Source organism: Mytilus galloprovincialis, chromosome 6 (genome assembly GCF_965363235.1).
Source record: "Mytilus galloprovincialis chromosome 6, xbMytGall1.hap1.1, whole genome shotgun sequence".
Lineage (NCBI taxonomy): Eukaryota > Metazoa > Mollusca > Bivalvia > Mytilida > Mytilidae > Mytilus > Mytilus galloprovincialis.
Window position 1 is genome coordinate 47,618,384 of NC_134843.1, and position 23,501 is coordinate 47,641,884.

The 23,501-nt window shown below is 31.6% G+C and overlaps 1 protein-coding gene across 1 annotated transcript in view; it reads left to right on the plus strand.

Moving 5' to 3' along the window:
* The window catches only part of LOC143079731 (intraflagellar transport protein 57 homolog), a 34,667-nt gene that overhangs the window by 3,205 nt on the left and 7,961 nt on the right, over positions 1–23,501 (plus strand). The window contains exons 2-8 of the mRNA XM_076255280.1: positions 285–449; positions 1,091–1,199; positions 2,626–2,679; positions 5,028–5,146; positions 6,110–6,203; positions 8,527–8,604; positions 23,375–23,500. Coding sequence (XP_076111395.1) covers positions 289–449; positions 1,091–1,199; positions 2,626–2,679; positions 5,028–5,146; positions 6,110–6,203; positions 8,527–8,604; positions 23,375–23,500 — 741 coding nt within the window. The 5' untranslated portion in view covers positions 285–288. The remainder of the gene's footprint in view (positions 1–284; positions 450–1,090; positions 1,200–2,625; positions 2,680–5,027; positions 5,147–6,109; positions 6,204–8,526; positions 8,605–23,374; position 23,501) is intronic.

A 23,501-nucleotide genomic window follows, 5' to 3' on the forward strand; every position in this document is an offset into this window, starting at 1 on the left:
CGATCTGTTAGATAATTTTGAAGTAATTTCACTGATTTAGAAGAAAGACCATAGGCAGATAATTTACTTAAAAGAATATCATGTGGTGAACAGTCAAAAGCTTTCGAAAGATCCATAAGAATAGCTGCCACATACATATCATTATCCAAAGCTGTTTTCCAATCTTCAAGGAGTCTCAGCAAAGTTGTCTGACATCCATGAAATAAAGTTCGGTAGTTTATTTATACTTAGTTATGTATGATGTTGTAAATATTAATTATATATTGCAGTTTGTTTATTTATAGCTAAATGTCAGCAGAGGAAAAGAGACGTGGAGAAGATGTGGAAGATGGAGGACCAGGCTTAGTTTATATGCCTTTTGTTATAATGGAAGATCTTCTTGATAAATTAAGACTATTGGATTATGAACAAAATTTTTGTAGAGAAAGAAACCTTAAACCAATATCAAGGTAAAATTTCATAATAGGCTAAATTGAGTTTATGTTCGAAAATATATGTAACATGATTGAATTGCAGAATGAGATCCACTAATGACTTTTACATGTACATTGTATTAGGTCACCAAATATTTATCAGTTTTGAAAATTTAAAAACAAAGAGAAATAACAACAACAAAAATGATCAACAAGACAAGATCTACATATTTCAAACATGGTCAAAATTATTAATCAACTCCTCATAGTTATTACCTATATTTGTTTATTTATGCAGTAACCATGGTGACATGTAAATTTAAAACTGAACAACTAGTCTGTATTCAAATTGTCACAGATACAATGTAAGTCTTATTATTCCCTAGGTAAGTGATTCAGGCTTCTTGAAGACATTCTATGCAAATCAATTTCTCTGCATCATAGTTAATGTTACATTTATCAGATATTTTTGAAAACATGATCTATTGAAGTTTGTGTGCCAGTACATAAACACATCATGGAGTAGACCTTTATTGTTAGGGCTTTCAGATGATTGCCTATAAAATTCTTTATTCATATGAAGCATTCCAACGAAACAGAAGCTTTTAGATTGTTTCTCAATTTATTATTTGAATGTGGCTTTGTAGATTGTATGTTGTATTATTTATTGTTTGTAGGCACTATTTTGCTATTCCTACCAACCCTGGTGAGCAGTTCTTCATGTTTACATCACTGAGTGCATGGCTGCTTAGAAAAGCTGGTAAAAATTTTGAGCAGCCTCAAGAGGTATAATTCCTGAATGAAATATTTAAAAGGAGAAGTACATGTATATGATCCAACATCTGTTGTGAATCTGAACAAAAAATAATTAATAAAGCTCTTTTCACATGTAAAGTCTATTTTCATCGAACAAAACTTGAACTAGCTGAACCTTAGGGTCATTAGATGATTTCTTATAGGAGTTATTGTCCCTTAGTAATGTTTCTTGACTAATTTTAAAGTTTTAAAAAAGTAGAAACTTTATAATGCAAAAATGTCAAGCAATACAAGAGCTTCAAAAATATCAACTTGCTACAAACCAAATGGATGATTTATGGGAGTTTTGACCCTTCAATAATGATGACCTATTCCTATCATGTTTAATAGGCTATTTGCCAATTTCCCGTCAATTGACGCTGTTATTAGACATCCCTTTTTGGTTGTCTCTCTTATGAGGGACATTAATTTTTATTTACAATGGGGAGCTAACAGAGAGAGCAAATTTAACTGTGCGTAATGTGAGTACTCTTTAAGGTTTTCAAATCTTTTAATTGCATTAATTTGTTGTTAAGCTAAATACTTTTGTCATCAGAAGTTGTTCGTTTAAAAAGTGTGTAATAACAGAATCAAATTGGCAAATGGACTATTGATTTACTGATTTTCAAGTTTTCTCCTGCTAAATTGATAAGTGGAAACTGTAAATAGCAAAACTATTAGCAATACAAGACAAACAAAATTGCCAAATATATATGACACCTTTGTAGATTGTAATAAATAAAATTTGTAATGAAAAAACATATGTTTAATTTTTTGCTGAAAATTTTGTACCCGCGAGCCTCCTTAAAACACAATAAGCTAAGTAGAAACTTTAAGAAACATAAAAAAAATATAGGCAATACAAGATAAAATTTTGAAAGGTGAGAAATTTAGGCTTTTCAGAGCCTCATGTTTTTTGCCCCTAACAACTATTATAGTTTGATGGATGCTAGACTGTAAAACTTATCAGAACGATGTCATCTAGGTCATTCTAAGATGATCTACAAATAAGTACAGTACAGAAATTATTGCACAACAAGAAGCTTATGTCCTTAGACATTATTTATGCCCCTGCCGTAGGCAGAAGTTGGTTTCCATTCTTTCACTCTAGACCAGATGTTTTGAAACTTATACACTATGCTTATTTCCACAAAATACAGATCAAGTTTGATTTTTGGTGGTGTCACTTGAACTGTTCTAGACATATATTTTACATATAGAATTTTTTGTTTTCCTTCTCTAGCTTTAGTTTGCGGCGAAATTGCATCAACCAAAAAAAGATATGTGTATAAACATCTGAATATCTTGTAAGTCAGCCTCAAATGAAAAATAACAATATACCATCAATTTGTTTTTGTTTTTAATTTTGAAGTAAAGCAGCAAACTTAACATAATTCTGTGTTTATATCTTTTATAGTATGATGATCCTAATGCTACAATATCAAGTATTTTAGATGAAGTCAGGAAATATGTAAGTAATCACTGTTTATACAATTATTCCTTTATTGTTTGATTTTTTAGCATAGTAAATTTGTGTCTAAATACAACATTGTACAAACTATTGTTCATCTGTTTTGACTTAATTTACCCATTTGTCAGAAACAAAATGAAATAATCGTTCATCATGGTACATTCACATTTTATTATTGGGAAGATATACATCATTGATTTATGAATTTGTGTTCCTTGAAAAATAACATCTCACATTTGATGTGAAATGTTGCCATATCCTATAGAGATGCTCTTGTTTATTGCGAGTTGTAATGTGATGGGTAACAAGGTTATAATAACTGTCTGTGTCTTTCAGTCACATTTTCCATCCATCCTAAGTACTTTGTGAATGCAATTTCTTTGAGACAATTTGACAGAACACTCATAAATAGGAGGGTTGTTGATAGTTGATGTGTATTTACTATAAGACAAAGGAGTAAGTTCGGTAAGGCCCATAAATGGCCCCGATTATAAAGTTCAATGCCACAAGATGAAAAATGTTTTAAGTTGATTTTAAGACATGTGAGAAAGTTAAATACAACTATTTTTGTTAAAGTTTTATTCTAAAGCGTTGATTTTTACACCCAAAATAGGTCAAGAATAGAGATTTTGGCAAAAATGTACAAATTCCGCCGAAATATTTCAACTAAATTTAGGACCAGGAAACATGGAGCGCATGCGTCGACAAACTAAATATTCAAGGAAGACATTTAAAATTACTTTTCAAACAGTATTGTAAAAGATCTTTGTTGTTCATGTATGTGCTCTATGTTTCCTGTCCAATAATCGGTGGAAATTTACCCATTTTCATTGACTTTTGCATAGAAAATCAAATAAGTACTATTTGTGACGTCATAAATAAAATGCAGGAATGTAAATTTTCAAAAAAATGCCTTTTTCCTTTCTAGTCACTGTATAAGCTATGATTCATTGTGATATTGGTCAATAAATTCTAATTTGAAATTTAAGCTAAAAAGGGGGGCCATTTAAGGACCTTACCGAACCTACTCCTTTTCACTAATGTACTCGAACCAGAAATTTATAAATTTTGTAAAAATATGTTTACATCCGTACTACTAAGTTTCATACTAAATACTCATCAAAGGTGTAATATTAATAATAGTGAGACGACATATATAACACAAAATAATTAACATTGATTTACAGAATTACATCACAAATTGTGTGAACAGGTCAAATTAACAAGAAAGTATGATTTTGATAGTAATCACAGTTATTGAAGCTAGTTCAAAGCCATAAACAATTAATAATAAAAAAAATCCTGACTAATTAAATCAAAACACATTACATTGTATTTGGAATTTTGATGTTGGGCCGTGGTTTCATATGTGTCCAAATAAGGATGAAAAATCAAACTTTGATTGATTTCAATATGTTGGATCTTATAATGTACTGGTATTTTAATAGATTTTGTATTTTGACCCTTTTTCTAATTGGTTCGCATCAGCTCACCAGTGCCAAAAAACAAATTTCATATCTTCCCTCAATCTTTTTTGGTAGGGGTGAGCAGCTGAGACAGAAAATACCCCACCCTTTTTCATATGTTATATTTATCGAAAATATATACCTTGTCATATATCAATTAACCAAAAAACAAACCCATAGATATGTTTTGATATTTTCCATCTTCTGGTACATTAGTAGACAGATTTTTTTCGGGGGACCTCTCATCACTATGTTTATTTTTTTAGAAGCAAGGCAATCAGAATAATCACACCTTGCTTTTCCAATAAATTCGTCACATCTAAAATACTTTCTCTTTTTGCCCCTTTTATATCTTTCATTATGAAGAAATTAAATTTTCAATAGACAATAAAATATGTTTGGTCAGATAAATGTAGTAATATTACACCCAAAAGAGTTACTCTTTCACTAACTTTTATATTTTAAATGGAAAAAGTTACATTGCCTTATTCTTAATAAAGACCGCTGACACTGTGGAATTTCTTAAATACATGTCTACAAACCTTTGAATGTTAATTAGGTGCAAATGTCAAAATGGTCTGATTAATAGCATCTATAACTATCATCAGTGGAAATACCACATTGGAATAAATAGAGATTAATTGGTTTGACAAAATGCTAATGCATTTATGACTGTGGCTTAACCACTTCAAAATTTAAAACTGACTTCTGATTAGTTTCAGATACTTATGATATAATCAAGCAAGTGTGAATATCAACCTATCCATATAAATAACTCTTAATTTCCCACCCTTTTCATATATCATGAAGCATGAAATAGTGATCTATTCCTACCACTCATTACATACAAAAATTTGATAACATTTATGTTATATCCTACAGCAACATTCTATAGACTTCCCACCATCTAAACTAAAGCAGGGTTGTGGAGAGCATTGCATATATGTATTAGACAGGCTTGCAGATGAAGCTCTAAAGAACACACATTTCAGTTGGTCAAGGTAAGTTTTATGAATATAAGCTTGCATCTAAGTTAATTTCTACCATTTCCATAAATCAAGAGTTTCAAAGTTATTTTTTTATTGAAAGGAAATGCTGAAAAAGATGGTTTCTGTTACATTGTAAAAGCATTGCTTGAGATAACTATCAAAGTACACAGCAAAGTATGCAATTGGTATAATTTTTGTAGCAAGAATTTCTAGGTAAACATTTCTGGAGTACCCATTTATTTTTATTAACCTGAACCTCCTGGATCTGCACCAATGCAACATTGCCATCATAGTTCAAAATTAAACAAAGGATACTAAAATACAAGTACAATGTAATATAATCACTTCATATTTTGAAAATTTTAAAAAAGACAGAGAAAGAAATCTTACATGGCAAAAAAATACATTGCCATGTTATAATATCTTACAAATCCCATTACAATAAAATAATAATACATTAAGAGAAACTGAATACAGCAAAATTGAAAAACAAAAAAAATATAATTACAAATCAGTACCTACTTAGATCAATTCTTACAGCACACAACATCCCAAATACATTTCTGCAACATTAAATTTGAACTAGCTTAATTAGTAGTCAAAAGATCATGTTTATGTTTAATTCTTTTGTTTGCCATTTTGAGTGAGTTTGGAGGCCATGACTGATGAAAATAAGTCTCCACTCTCACACACACTGAACCACCAGATATTAAACCATAAACAGTGGTCTTTCAGTCTGTTAGGCTAGGTAAAATTTTCCTGTATTAATCTTAGTAGACGGGACCTCATTTTAATTGTCTTGTTAGTCAGACTGAGATTTATGCATTGAATTTAGATAAGAAATTCAGTCTTCTTGGAGACTGTCAGCAACTTTGTAGGGATAATTTGTTGAGATTGGAAGCCTGATTACAGTTTATTTTAAAAAAAAAAAAGTATAAATTGTCTTATCAATAAATTGTTTATGACATAATATAGACCAGAATATCCAGAAGAAGAAATGGACGAAGAAAATATAGTTGAGGATGACGCAGAGTTAACATTAGGAGAAATAGAAAAAACAATGATGCAGGTAGATTATTCTTATTTGTTTTTATTAACTATTTGTTTTCCATTATAAAATCTCCTATTTGAAATATGCAGAGTATTTTTCCTTCACTCTGTTATGCCATCATAATCCTAGAGAGCATTGAATGCCAGTCCTGTCTCTTTTGACAAACACTCATTTTCTTTAAAATTTGGACTAATTCATTAGAAACTTGTGAGGACTATCAAACAAAAGTCCTGTGTGATTTATTTGGTGTTGTTATTCCTCAGCTTTACCCTTTGATTATGAAGAAAATAGATGTTTCAATTATAAAACTATATGAGTTAGTATTAAGGATGTAGTCAGGAGAAATTAAAAAAATCTAGAAGTTAAAATTGATACTGTAAATGAGTAGTCAGTTAATCGTTAATCAACAAAATAAGCTTAAAATATTGACAGGAAATAAAACTCCTTTTCTAGATATCGTTAAAAAAATATATCAGGAAAAGTCTTACTCGACTATGACCTTATATTTACCATTGGGATTATTTGGGTCTCAAATCGTAAGAAAAGAAATAAACATTCTGCTTAAATTTTGGGATTGATGTCTAATTGACTTTTTCTAAATTGGTTACATATTGTTACTCTGACACCAGAGAATCTGTTATTGAACTAGTTGGGCTGTGAACTTCAATGCTGTTCATATTGAAAACATGAAAATTACCAAACTAGTTCGACTGATCAACTCTTTGGGTATAAAATGGTCTTGACCAGTTCATTTAAAAATTAGGACCATTAAACACTGTTTAAGTTTAAAATATGTTATTGGTACTTGCATGAGTTATATCCCTAGAATAGCATGTGTAGCCATATTTGAGTTTCTTTTCCAGTAATGTGAATATCCATTAAGATTTTAAAACACAGTATTATAACTACTGAAAACAAGGTCAGTTCCATTTTGATGACATTTCTACATAAAATTAGTCTGTATTTCATTCTGTTTGTCAATTTGGTGATCTTATTATACAATAATAATGTTTATTCTATATTGGAATTATTTTAGTAGGTTTCTCTATATGAATTGGATTTTGAATAAAAAAGCATATTCACCTGAGAAAGTGTTATTCACCGCGCTAAACGTCACGCGCTTTTACATGCAACGTTATGGTAAAATAATTCGTGTAAAAATTTGTTTTGGTATATGTTGGATCCTCAATGCTCTTCAACTTTGTACTTGTTTGGCTTTATAAATATTTTGATATGAGCGTCACTGATGAGTCTTGTGTAGACGAAACGCGCGTCTGGCGTACTAAATTATAATCCTGGTACTTTTGATAACTATTTACACCACTGGGTCGATGCCACTGCTGGTGGACGTTTCGTCCCCGAGGGTATCACCAGCCCAGTAGTCAACACTTCGGTGTTGACAGGAATATCAATAATGTGGTCATTTTTATAAATTTCCTGTTTACAAAACTTTGAGTTTTTCGAAAAACTAAGGATTTTCTTATCCCAGGCATAGATTACCTTAGATGTATTTGGCACAACTTTTTGGAATTTTGGATCCTCAATGCTCTTCAACTTTGTACTTGTTTGGCTTTATAAATATTTTGATATGAGCGTCACTGATGAGTCTTGTGTAGACGAAACGCGCGTCTGGCGTACTAAATTATAATCCTGGTACTTTTGATAACTATTTACACCACTGGATCGATGCCACTGCTGGTGGACGTTTCGTCCCCGAGGGTATCACCAGCCCAGTAGTCAACACTTCGGTGTTGACAGGAATATCAATAATGTGGTCATTTTTATAAATTTCCTGTTTACAAAACTTTGAGTTTTTCGAAAAACTAAGGATTTTCTTATCCCAGGCATAGATTACCTTAGATGTATTTGGCACAACTTTTTGGAATTTTGGATCCTCAATGCTCTTCAACTTTGTACTTGTTTGGCTTTATAAATATTTTGATATGAGCGTCACTGATGAGTCTTGTGTAGACGAAACGCGCGTCTGGCGTACTAAATTATAATCCTGGTACTTTTGATAACTATTTGTCATTAAATACATTTTCTTTTCTCGGAATATGGAATAAAACAATTACTGTCTTTTGTTTCGGTAAATATGGGGTTTTATTGACTTTTGAAAAACTGATATTCACTTCGGCCATCGGCCTCAGTGAATATCATTTTTTCAAAAGTCAATAAAACCGCATATTTACCTCATCAAAAGACAGTAATTGTATAATATTTCCATGTTTTGATTTGATAAAAATCATAAAATCCCAAGAAGATACATGTATCCACCCTATTGATAAAACTACTGTTACAGTTATAGCTCTCCCAAATTTCTTATTGCAAATCATTTCAGACATATAATGATGATGAGGAATTTGAAGAAGAGGAACAAATATTAGACTTGGAAGGACTGAAAAAACGATCACAAAAGGTGAGGAGGGAACTAATTTATATTCCAGAATTTGAAATTATGTTTTCCATGCATGAATTTGTACAACCATAAATTTCAATCAATGTAATCAATCTGTATGAAGAGAGTTTTTTTTCTCAATAATGCTAGATATAGATGACTGCTTTTGATTAATATTCATATAAAATGATTGATGGCACAAAGGAAGCTTAAAGGTAATTCATAATCAATATGTGTTCCAAAACATTTCTCAAAATGTAATCTTCCACATTTATTTCTTTTAGATTTTTATCCAGTTTTTGGTTATACGTTTTGCGTCGTATAACGGTATGATGTCGTTGTCGTCGTTGTCCGAAGACGCATTTAGTTTCCGGACATTTACTTCAGTTTTTGCGAATGGATCTCTATAAATTTTTAACAGAAGGTTTAATACCACTAAAGGAAGGTTGGGATTGTATTTGGGGGTTGTGGTCCAATATTTTAGGAATTAGGGGCCAAAAAAGGGCCCAAATAAGCATTTTTCTTGGTTTTCGCACAATAACTTTCGTATATGTTAATAGAAATCAATGAAATTTTTATACAAGGTTTTTGACCACAAAAGGGAGGTTTGGATTGATTTTAGGAGTTTTATATTGAACTGTATAGGAATTAGGGGCTAAAAAGGGCCCAAATAAGCATTTTTCTTGGTTTTTGCCCAATAACTGTATTATAAGTGAATAGAAATCTATGAAATTTAAACACAAGGTTATTAACCACAAAAGGAAGGTTGGGATTAATTTTGGGAGTTTTGGTCCCAACAGTTTAGGAATTAGGGACCAAAAGGGTCCAAAATTAAACTTTGTTTGATTTCATCAAATATTGAAATATTGGGGTTCCTTGATATGCCGAAACTAACCGTATATTCAGAATCTTAAAATATTTGGTCCCGTTTTCAAATTGGTCTACATTAAGGTCCAAAGGGTCCAAAATTAAATTTAGTTTGATTTTACAAAAATTTAACTCTTAGGGTTCTTTGATATGCTGAATCTAACCATATGTATTTAGATTTTTGATATTTGGGCCCAGTTATCAAATTGGTCAACATTGAGGTCTAAAGGGTTCAAAATTGAACTTTATTAGATTTCTTCAAAATTGAACTTTATTAGATTTCTTCAAAATTGAATTCTTGTGGTTCTTTAATATGCTGAATCTAACCATGTATTTTGATTTTGGTTATTGGACCATAATAGGTAAATGTCCATTTAAAATTTTTAAGTTTTTAAGGTTCATCATAACAAACGGACAAATATGGCTGTATTTACAAGCCAAACATTACTCTGAGTACAGATTTACCTGTGAAGTTGGGAAAGTTTTAATGCCTGGCATCCACTAGATATAATAAAGTTAAGTGCATTTTGTGTTTCAGAAAGATAAAATTTCTTTTGGATTTTGATGGGCATTTTTTTCCCTTCATGCAAAAGGTGTGAAAATAAACTAATTCGTGGTACAACTATGAGATGGTCCCTCAGGTAAAAAACCGGTTTGTATTGTTTTGATTGTCCTTAATTGACATGGACAAGAGGTATCTTCACAAATATAGGTGAGTTAAAGAGTTTATCTGAGTCAGTGAGTGGACAGTATCAAAGTAATTCAGGTGTTTGTTTATTTTTGCACCTTCTGCAGAAAGGAAAAAAAATGCCCATCAAAAACCAAGAAAGATTTTATCTTTCTTAAACACAAAATGCATTTAACTTTTATATATCTAGTGGATGCTAGGCATTAAAACTTTCCAAACAGCACAGGTAAGTCTGTACACAGACTAGTTTTTGAGGTGAAAATACGGCCATATTTGTCCATTTGTTATGATGAACCTTAAGTTTAAGTTCTTAGACCACATTCATTCTGTGTCAGAAACCTATGTTGTGTCAACTATTTAATCACAATCCAAATTCAGAGCTGTATCAAGCTTGAATGTTGTGTCCATACTTGCCCCAAATGTCAGGGTTCGACTTCTGCAGTCCTATAAAGCTGCGCCCTGCGGAGCACCTCCTTGTTGTATACTTTACAAAAATATATATTTTATTATATTTATAATTCCCATGATATAAGGGGCCAATCTTTTTATTCCCACACCATAGTGGACGGTGCATTAAGTTTTACCCTTGTTCGCACGTCTGTACCTCCCAAAAAATGGTTTCCGTTCTCTAACTTTAGATTGCCTCAACCAAATGTTATAAAAATTATTCATAATACTTAATATCAAAACAAAAAACAGATCAAGTTTGAATTTTGATGACACCATTTTTACCATTCTAGAGTTATGCCCCTTTACAAATAAAAAAAATTGCTGAATTTTAGTTTCTGTTCTCTGTGAGTTTTTGTCCCAACAGTTTAGAAATTAGGGGCAAAAAAAAAAGGTCCCAAATAAGCATTTTTCTTGGTTATTGCACAATAACTTTAGTATAAGTAAATAGAAATCTATGAAATTTTAACACAAGGTTTATGACCACAAAAGGAAGGTTGGGATTGATTTTGGGAGTTTTGGTCCCAACAGTTTAGGAATTAGGGGACAAAAGGGTCCAAAATTAAACTTTGTTTGATTTCATCAAAAAATGATTTATTGGGGTTCTTTGATATGCCAAATCTTACCGGGTCTACATTAAGATCCAAAGGGTCAAAATTAAACTTAGTTTGATTTTAACAAAAATTGAATTTTTGGGGTTATTTGATATGCTGAATCTAAACATGTACTTAAATTTTTATACGACCGCAAAAATTGAAAATTTTTTGGTCGTATATTGGTATCACATTGGCGTCGTCGTATGATAAATATGATAAAATTGAGAATGGAAATGAGGAATATGTCAAATAGACAACTTACCACAGAGCAAATATAAGCTGAAGGTGCAAGTCTGGTTTTTATATGACCACAAAAATTGAAAATTTTTTGGTCGTATATTGGTATCACGTTGGCGTCGTCGTCGTCCGAATACTTTTAGTTTTCGCACTCTAACTTTAGTAAAAGTGAATAGAAATCTATGAAATTTTAACACAAGGTTTATGACCACAAAAGGAAGGTTGGGATTGATTTTGGGAGTTTTGGTCCCAACATTTTAGGAATTAGGGGCCAAAAAGGGCCCAAATAAGCATTTTCTTGGTTTTCGCACTGTAACTCTAGTTTAAGTAAATAGAAATCTATGAAATTTTGACACAAGGTTTATGACCACAAAAGGAAGGTTGGGATTGATTTTGAGAGTTTTAGTTCAAACAGTATTGTGCAATAGCAAATATTTTCAATTGCACAGTATTGCACAATAGCAAGAAATATCTAATTGCACAATATTGTGCAATAGCAAGAAATTTTCAATTGCCCAGTAATGCACAATAGCAAGAAATCTTCAATTGCACAGTTTTGTGCAATAGCAAATATTTTCAATTGCACAGTATTGCACAATAGCAAGAAATATCTAATTGCACAATATTGTGCAATAGCAAGAAATTTTCAACTGATTGGAGTTATCTTTCTTTTTCAAGAATAGTAGTTGAATCAACTTAAATCATTGTTTTATATAATATACAATGTACAGTGGCGGATCCAGAAATTTTCATAAGTGGGGCCCACTGACTGACCTAAGAGGGGGCCCGCTCCAGTCATGCTTCAGTGATTCCCTATATAAGCAACCAAATTTTTTCCCAAAAAGGGGGGGCCCGGGCCCCCTGGGCCCCCCCCCTAAATCCGCCTCTGATGTATATTCACTTTTACTACCAACTGACAAATTAAAACAATCTTTACCATTCAGTGATAACAAGCACCTTTTGTTACATTTTAATATTTTATGATGTATTTAAATGAGTAGTTATTGTTGCAAACTCCATTAGAAATTTGAATTGAGATCAGTTTTGGAAAAGAGAAAGGGGGATGTGAAAAAAAATGGGAGTGGGGGGGGGGGTTTAATTTTTCTCATTTCAGATTTCATAAATAAAAAGAAAATTTCTTCAAACATTTTTTTGAGAGGATTAATATTCAACAGCATAGTGAATTGCTCAAAGGCAAAACAAATATTTTAAGTTCATTAGACCACATTCATTCTGTGTCCAAAACCTATGCTGTGTCAACTATTTAATCACAATCCAAATTTAGAGCTGAATCCAGCTTGAATGTTGTGTCCATACTTGCCCCAACCGTTCAGGGTTCAACCTCTGCGGTCGTATAAAGCTGTGCCCTGCGGAGCATCTGGTTGATTATGTCCCCAGTTTTCAAGTTGGTCCAAATTGGGGTCCAAAATTAAACTTTGTTTGATTTCAACAAAAATTGAATATATGGGGTTCTTCAATATGCTGAATCTAACCATGTATTTACATTTTTAGCTCACCTGGCCTAAAAGGCCATGTGAGCTTTTCTCATCACTTGGCGTCCGTTGTCGTCTGTCGTCGTTAACAATTTTTCAAACATCTTCTCCTCTGAAACTACTGAATGGATTTGAATGAAACTTAAAACGATTGTTCCTTAGATTATCCTGCACAAAGTGTGTGCTTCGATTTTTGATCCGTCAAAAAACATGGCCGCTGTTACTTAAAATAGAACATAGGGGTCAAATGCAGTTTTTGGCTTATATCTCAAAAACGGAAGCATTTAGAGCAAATCTGACACGGGTAAAAATGTTCATTAGGTCAAGATCTATCAGCCCAGAAATTTTCAGACGAATCAAACAAACCATTGTTGGGTTGCTGCCACTTAATTGGTAATTTTAAGGAAATTTTGCAGTTTTTGGTCATTATCTTGAATATCATTATAGATAAAGATAAACTGTAAACAGCAAAAATGAATTATAGATAAAGATAAACTGTAAACAGCAAAAATGATCAGCAAAGTAAGATCTACAAATAGGTTAATATGACCAAAATTGTCAATTGACCCCTTAAGGGGTAAATGTCCTTTAATGACAATTTTTCACAATTTGTTCATCATATTTGCTAACTTTAAAAAATCTTCTCCTCTGAAATTACTGAATGGATTTGGATGAAACTTAGCATGATAGTTCCTTAGATTATCCTGCACAAAGTGTGTGCTTCGATTTTTGATCCGTCAAAAAACATGGCCGCCCTTACTTTAAATAGAACATAGGGGTCAAATGCAGTTTTTGGCTTATATCTCAAAAACGAAAGCATTTAGAGCAAATCTGACATGGGTAAAAATGTTCATTAGGTCAAGATCTATCAGCCCTGAAATTTTCAGACGAATCAAACAAACCATTGTTGGGTTGCTGCCACTTAATTGGTAATTTTAAGGAAATTTTGCAGTTTTTGGTCATTATCTTGAATATCATTATAGATAAAGATAAACTGTAAACAGCAAAAATGATCAGCAAAGTAAGATCTACAAATAAGTTAAATATGACCAAAATTGTCAATTGACCCCTTAAGGGGTTATTGTCCTTTAATGACAATTTTTTCACAATTTGTTCATCATATTTGCTAACTTTAAAAAATCTTCTCCTCTAAAACTACTCAACCAAATTCAACCAAACTTCAACTGAATGATCAGTAGGGTGTATAAAATAAAGTTTGTGTTTTATTTTCTATTTTGGTCTATTTTTTTAATACTTTATGCATTAGGTCAACTATATTTGGTGTATGAAAATATTTTATGATCTATATGTCGGTTACGCAGGTTTTATTTGAACTTGACCTCATTTTCACAGTCCATTGCTAAGTTTTAAGTGTTTGTGTTTTGGTCTCATTTTCTTTATTTATAAACAGTAAGTCATATATATTTGTAATATTGAAGAATTGTTAGCTGTACATGTTTGCCTGGCATGGTTCAATATGTTCAATAAGGCATTGTTTACCAGGTGAGCGATTCAGGCTCTTGAGAGCCTCTTGTTAATATTTGGGCCCTGTATCAAATTGGTCAACATTGAGGTCTAAAGGGTCTAAAATTGAACATTATTTGATTTCATCAAAAATTGAATTCTTGGGGTTCTATGATATGCTGAATCTAACCATGTATTTAGATTTTGGATATTGGACCATAATAGGTAAATGTCCAATTTAAAATTTTTAAGTTCTTAGACCACATTCATTCGGTGTCAGAAACCTATGTTGTGTCAACTATTTAATCACAATCCAAATTCAGAGCTGTATCAAGCTTAACTGTTGTGTCCATACTTGCCCCAACTGTTCAGGGTTCGACCTCTGCATTCGTATATAAAGCTGCGCCCTGCAGAGCATCTGGTCTGATTTTAATGCAGATCAATTTGCAAATTGCATTTGAAAATTGCTGCTTATATATTCAGATCATGTTTGTGATTAAGAATTGAATGCTTCTTTTTGAAAATTCATTGGGGCAGAGCCGCGGAAGTGCTTTATTCTAAAAATGTACCCATGGTCAATGCTTTTACAACCCTATGAAATTACTAAAAGCAACATTCAATACTTATATTTACATTTGTTTGCTATGGTCAGTAAAACACAATATAACTATCAAATTTTCTTTTATTTACCTGTGCACTTTATTGAGGAAAAGTGTGTCATCATGTATGTTACAGTTCATGCAATTCATTTTGAAATGAAGAATGATGCAAGATTGCTGTCAGCCAATCAAAATAACATTTAATGATGAAACAAGATTAAAGTTGCAAAACATTATGTGTTCATAAGGAACATAAAAATTTAAGGTTTCCTCCAATTAAGATGGGAAATTATTAATTTACTTCCTCTTTCAAGAGCTCTTTCAAATAGATTTTGTATACCGGGTAACCCTTATAGTTTTACAGTGAGATTAAGGGGGCTCACGGGTCTAAATTAACTTTTTTTTCTAATATAGGATTTTGCTATTTTGTTTCTATGATTAAACTTTATCTTATACCTAATAGAAATATAAAATAAAAAATATGGGGTCACCATTCATTTAAGCTCACAATCTGCCTCCCAAAGAAACATACATTTTTGTTAAAGTCCTTTTTATACGACCACAAAAATTGAAAATTTTTTGGTCGTATATTGGTATGACGTTGGCGTCGTCGTCGTCGTCATCCGAATACTTTTAGTTTTCGCACTCTAACTTTAGTAAAAGTGAATAGAAATCTATGAAATTTTAACACAAGGTTTATGACCACAAAAGGAAGGTTGGGATTGATTTTGGGAGTTTTGGTCCCAACATTTTAGAAATTAGGGGCCAAAAAGGGCCCAAATAAGCATTTTCTTGGTTTTCGCACTATAACTTTAGTTTAAGTAAATAGAAATCTATGAAATTTTGACACAAGGTTTATGACCACAAAAGGAAGGTTGGGATTGATTTTGGGAGTTTTAGTTCAAACAGTTTAGGAATTACGGGCCAAAAAAGGGCCCAAATAAGCATTATTCTTGGTTTTCGCACAATAACTTTAGTATAAGTAAATAGAAATCAATGAAATTTAAACACAAGGTTCATGAATACTAAAGGAAGGTTGGGTTTGATTTTGGGAGTTTTGGTCTGAACAGTTTAGGAATTAGGGGCCAAAAAGGGCCCAAGTAAGCATTATTCTTGGTTTTCGCACCATAACTATAGTATAAGTAAATAGAAATCTATGAAATTTAAACACAAGGTTCATGACCACTAAAGGAAGGTTGGGTTTGATTTTGGGGGTTTTGGTCCCAACAGTTTAGGAATAAGGGGCCCAAAGGGTCCAAAATTGAACTTTGTTTGATTTCATCAAAAATTGAATAATTGGGGTTCTTTGATATGCCGAATCTAACTTTTTATGTAGATTCTTAATTTTTTGTCCCGTTTTCAAATTGGTCTACATTAAGGTCCAAAGGGTCCAAAATTAAACTTAGTTTGATTTTAACAAAAATTGAATCCTTGGGGTTCTTTGATATGCTGAATCTAAAAATGTACTTAGATTTTTGATTATTGGCCCAGTTTTCAAGTTGGTCCAAATCGGGGTCCAAAATTAAACTTTGTTTGATTTCATCAAAAATTGAATAATTGGGGTTCTTTGATATGCCAAATCTAACTGTGTATGTAGATTCTTAATTTTTAGTCCCGTTTTCAAATTGGTCTACATTAAAGTCCAAAGGGTCCAAAATTATACTAAGTTTGATTTTAACAAAAATTGAATTCTTGGGCTTTTTTTATATGCTGAATCTAAACATGTACTTAGATTTTTGATTATGGGCCCAGTTTTCAAGTTGGTTCAAATCAGTATCTAAAATTATTATATTAAGTATTGTGCAATAGCAAGAAATTTTCAATTGCACAGTATTCAGCAATAGCAAGAAATCTTCAATTGCACAGTATTGTGCAATAGCAAGAAATTTTCAATTGCTCAGTATTGTGCAATAGCAAAAATCTTCAATTGCACAGTATTGTGCAATAGCAAATATTTTCAATTGCACAGTATTGCACAATAGCAAGAAATATCTAATTGCACAATATTGTGCAATAGCAAGAAATTTTCAATTGATTGGAGTTATATTTCTTTGTCCAGAATAGTAGTTGAATCAACTTAAATCATTGTTTTATACAATATACAATATACATCATGAGATAAGACTCTGAAGAGAGAGGATGTGTTTCTGAGTGCTCCTGATAAATGGATTATCTGTAATTACCATGTCTTTACTTAACAGTTTTACAGCTGTAAAAACACTATTTAATTCATTTAATGCAACTTTACTATTTAATGGAAATAATGAATCAAGTGATCAAAATTCAGAAAATTCAGAAAATGAAAGTATTTCTTTGGATTTATCAGCAGAAAATGTGCCTGACTTTTTACATATTTCACCAAAGAAGAACAGTGTAACCATTCATGTAGCACAACATATGCTACAAGATGTACAAAAAATATTGGATAGTGATCTCAACTCTGTAAAGAGTCATTTCCAGTTTGGAAATATTTACAAAACTGTCAATAACTCAGTAACAGTGACATTATATGTAAGTACTGGTACAATTAATGTTCAAGGTCGAAGTATCTATACTTGGATTGACACTTTTGTGGCAACCTGTGAATCCCTTGAAAAAGAAATAATTTCATCCCAACCAAGATCATCCACTCCAGTTGAATTTATAGAAGAAATTTTTAACAGTTCCGTAGAATACTCACAAGAGAACTCACAAATGTCTGAAGAGATTAATGATCAATCTCAAAACCTTAACTTTTCATTAGACTCAATAACTAATCTATGGAAATCCGTTAATAATTCCAAATATGATGGGAAAAGTAGGGAGGATTTAATTCAGATCATTAATGATTTAGAATCAAAATTGGAAAATAAATGCAGTGATGTGTCCATACAAACTGATTCTATAGAGTGTCAAACAGCAAAATTTGTTAACGCATGTGATGTGTCAACACAAACAGCACCAATTCCAGCTCCTAGGCTGTCAAAATTGAAAGTTCATAAGGAACCATGCAAAACAGTTGAAACTACCACCCAGCCGGAAAACCAAATTCACAACCTAAAACATGTAAAATCTAACAAAACCCAAAATTTTGAACAATCATCCAATGATAAAAACTTAATTATCGGTTCATCCATTCTGAAAGGAATCAGACCCTCTGGCCTATCTAAAACAGATATCAGAACATTCAGAGGTGCCAACATCCAGAGGATCACCAGCGAAATCATGAAAATGAATTTAAGAACCTATAAGAATATCATCCTTCAAGTTGGAGGAAATGATATTAGTGATGGACATTCACTAAAAGAAATAGAAGAGGACTTTGAAAGTCTGATCTGGGCTGCTCGTTCGTGTTGCAATAAGGATTGTAACATCATAGTTTCAGGACTACCCCCAAGATATGATGTAAATGTGTACAGTGCAAACTTAGTCCTAGAAAAACTGTGTCAACAATTTGGATTGGTTTTTATACGACAGTATGAGATGTATATGAGTGACAGTTTCAACCAGAATAAAGGTTTCTATACTCATGATGGGATTCATTTTAACTCCAGAGGAACATCCAGATACATTAAAACAATTAATAATATAGTTGGAATACTAAATTATCATTCTTATGCCTGTGCTAACTGTGGTGAACTTAACCATAAAACATCTTCATGTAGATTTGAAATGAAAATCAAATGTCATAAATGTAATATGTATGGCCACAAACAGAAATTTTGTTTAGCATGAAAAAATGGCAAAGAAGAGAATGCCAATTTAACCACTGTTTCAAATAGATTTAATACACTTTTAACATTATGCTCTGAATGCAATTTATTATCTTGCATATGTTTGTCTACATTTTCTATTTCAAAAGAGTATGAAACTTCTAAAAGAAACAAAAAGAGGAGTGTTAATTATGTTATCATTAAGGAAAATGTGAATGGTATTTATTCTTCTGACACAACCAAGAAAGTGTCTATTTCAAAACTTAATAGTATTAATGATGCATTAATTACTTCAGATAATGCTGACACTTTATCCCAAACATGTGGACCGGATACATTTCTTGATGATAAGCAGCTTGATACAAACTGTGTAATGTGTAATAATGATATTAATGTTATCATAGCATGTGATTTATTGTATCCATTTCCTGAGGCTAATTTTTTAATTGATGTGAAAATATCTTATATCTATGTATTTACTTTAGCAATAGCTATTTGTATGTATTATCTAATCATTTTGGAAAACCATGCATTGACAAGGAAGCAAATAGATCCTGGTGATAATATTTTTGGTACATATGGTTTTAGTAAATCTAAAGGTATCAGGATTTGTTCTCATAATGTGAATAGGATTGAAAGTAAATATGATGAAATCAAACACACACTTATGTTCTCAAAAAACCCACCTGATGTAGTTGGCATGTGTGAAACATTTTTAACTAAAAACACCAAAGATAATGAATTACAAATACCTGGTTACTTATCTGAAAGGAAAGACAGAACTTCACAGGGTGGGGTGGTTTGATTGTTTATTTTTCTGAAAAAATAAAATTTTCAAGACAAAACAACATTGAAATAGGAGGTATTGAAACAATGTGGTTTGAGGTAAAACCAGATTATAAAAAATCATTTTTACTATGTTTTGTGTACAGACCTCCAAAGTCAACAATAGATTGGATTGATGATTTTGAAAAAGAACTAGGAATGGCAGTGACCATTAATTCAGATATTATATTATTGGGGGATTTTAATATGAATTTTAAAGCACCAAGCAAACCTCCTCAAAAATGGTTGAATGTTTTAGAATCATTCAATCTTCATCAATTGATTGTAGATGCTACAAGGGTCACAAAGGATACCAGTACATTGATTGATCATATCTATGTCAGTAATCTAGATAAGGTACAGGAATCACATGTCTGTAAATTTGCAATTAGTGACCATTATCCTATTTGTTTAACAAGGAAAGAAGTTAATAAAGACAAAAAGAATTCACACAGTACAATCACATACAGGAATTTCAAAAAATTTGATCAAAATGAATTTCTTTTAGAACTACAAAGTACACCTTTTTATAAAATTGAATTTGAAGACAACCCTTCTGTTTGTCTCCAATTATTTTATGATATGTTGAACAAAGTTTTAGATAAACATGCTCCTGTTGTTGAAAAGAGAGTTAAAAAGGATAGGCAACCTGATTGGTATAATAGTGAAATTATATATGCTAGGAACATGAGGGATAAATATAATGCACTTGGATTGTGGAGTGAATATAGATTTTGGAGAAATAAAACTAAACAAATAATAGAGAATTCAAAAAAGAACTATTATAAAAACATGGTAAAAGACTCTAATGACTCAAAATCTTTATGGAAATGCCTTCATAGCTTGAATCCAAAGTTTAAAAAATCCCCACATGAGTTAGCTACAGATGAGAACAATACAACAAATGATAAAAAATCTATAGCAGATACTTTTAATAACTTTTTTACTTCCTGTGCTGAAGAACTAAGAGAGCAAAGGGACATTACATCTGTTGACAAGGCAGATTTCAATAATCTAAGCAAATTTATTAAAAATCAATTAAAACAACAAAAGCATGAGAAATTTACCATACCGCCAATAAAGATAAATGAGCTATTTGATGAATTAATTAAACTTGATGTAAATAAATCATCAGGAACTGATAATATTGGACCCCAAATCCTTAAAATAAGTGCCCCATGTATTGCCTCTCCTCTCACATATATATTCAACAGAATGATAGATACTGGTATCTATCCCTCATTACTGAAAAATGCTAAGGTAACACCAGTTTACAAAGATGGGGATAAGGTTTTAGCAACAAATTACAGACCAATTTCTGTACTTCCATCTCTATCAAAAGTATTAGAAAGGCATGTCTCAAATAACATGTATAAGTACTTGTCTAAATTTAAACTTTTACATCCTACACAATCAGGTTTTAGGCCACATCATTCTTGTCAAACTGCACTTATTGATATCATTGACAAATGGCTGCAAGAAATGAATGATGGTAATCTAAACTTAGCAATACTGTTAGACTTTAAAAAGGCATTCGATCTTGTAGATCATGACATTCTTTGCTTAAAGCTTGCTATTTACGGATTCAGTGAGTCTGCAGTAGGTTTTTTCAGGTCATACCTAAGTAATAGAACACAGCAAGTAAACATTTGCAATGTTAATTCTGATAAAAAAGATGTGAAATTTGGTGTCCCCCAAGGATCTATACTAGGTCCTCTATTATTTGTCTTATTTATAAATGACCTTCCCCTGTGCATTAAAAATTGTAAAACAGACTTGTATGCTGATGATACTACTCTTCATAAATCCGGGAAAAGTATAGAAAATTTACATGATGATGTTCAAGAAGATTTATGCAAAGTTGAAGAATGGTGCAAAATGAATAATATGTTCATCAATACCAAAAAAACTAAATGTTTGGTTACTGGAACAAGTCAGAAGTTATCAACCCAATCTTTTCAACCAAATTTAGTAATAAATTCAGAAACACTACAAAATTCATCATGTGAGAAATTATTAGGTGTTAAAATTGACAGCACACTTAGCTGGAAAAACCAAATTGATCAAATTTGTGCTAGCATTTCATCAAGAATATACCTTCTTTCTAAATTAAAGAAATTTTTAGATATTAATGCCAGGAAAGCATATTATAATGGGTATATTCTGCCTCTCATCGATTACTGCTGTATTATTTGGGGAGAATGTAAAAATGAAGGGATAGTAAGAATATTAAAACTTCAAAAAAGAGCAGCAAGATTAATTCTTGATGCAGACCCATTATCCTCATCAGCCCCCTTATTTAAAGAACTTGGATGGATGACAGTAGAAAACAGAATCAAATACCACAAATATTTATTGCTATTTAAATGTATGCGGAAAGAAGCACCACAGTACCTAATTCAAAAGTTTCAACTTATATCTGTAAATAATCCTTATGCTTTAAGGGGTGTTACTCAAGGTAATTTGATAGTTCCAAAGCCAAAAACTGAACTGTTTAAAAAATCTTTTGCTTATTCTGGATCAGTTTTATGGAACAGACTACCTTATGAAATGCGTAAAGTGCAAAACACTTATTCTTTTAAACAAATTATAAAACAATACTTGAGACAGTCCCAATATTCAGTCTGAAATGATTGCAACTATTACTCTTGTATGATTTTAATGATTTGTATATACTAAGTCTATTTACTACATTTGTACATGCAATCTGTAACTGTTTTATATCTTTTAATCATGGTACATGTACATAGAACTATTATGTCTAAACATTTGTGTTTATATGTTGTATGTTTGCTTTTTTCTCTTATTATTATCATTTTGTTTTTACTTGTATTGCATACATGTATATGAGGGCCTCAGGGAAGATTAGTAATTGTAACTAACTGTGTTTACTCTCTTTAAATAAAGAATTTATTATTATTATTCACTTTTACTACCAACTGATAAATTAAAACAATCTTTACCATTCAGTGATAACAGGCACCTTTTGTTACATTTTAATATTTTATGATGTATTTAAATGAGTAGTTATTGTTGCAAACTCCATTAGAAATTTTAATTGAGATCAGTTTTGGAAAAAGGGAAAGGGGGATGTGAAAAAAAATGGGGAGTTAAATTTTTCTCATTTCAGATTTCATAAATAAAAAGAAAATTTCTTCAAACATTTTTTTGAGAGGATTAATATTCAACAGCATAGTGAATTGCTCAAAGGCAAAAAAAATATTTTAAGTTCATTAGACCACATTCATTCTGTGTCCGAAACCTATGCTGTATCAACTATTTAATCACAATCCAAATTTAGAGCTGAATCCAGCTTGAATGTTGTGTCCATACTTGCCCCAACCGTTCAGGGTTCAACCTCTGCGGTCGTATAAAGCTGCACCCTGCGGAGCATCTGGTTTTCTGTTGAACTAATAGGAGAAATATTGGTAATATCGAAATAAAAAAGAACTAAATTGCAGAAATCGCTTAAATTTTACAATTATTTATTTTATGTACAGCCTGTTTGAAAACAATAGTAAAAAATATAGGTAACCGATGAGTTAAAAAGATATTTCAATTTAAACATAAAAAAATGACATTTTTGCACCAAAGGGAGATAATTTGGAGTTTTTTCAAAGATATATATACATTTTTAAAGTCATCTGTGGCCAAACCAAATTGATTTGTCTGGGTGATTTTTGTACCATATTATAAAGTAATAACTAATTGTGTAATAAATAAAATTTGTAATGAAAAAACAAATGTTTAATTTTTTGCTGATTTTTTTATACCCGCGAGCCTCCTTAAAGTGTTGAATATTGCTCATTTATAAGGCAAATGAAGTCCCAAGTACTGTGTCTAGCACTCTTACTGTGTCAACAGTCGGTTTATCTTTTTTTAGCAACAAGACATTGAAGGTTCAAAGCCTGAAGAAATTCTTGAATCAACCACTGATGCAGCAGACTGGAAATTGGAAGTAGAGAGAGTGTTACCTCAACTGAAAGTCACTATAAGAACAGACAACAAGG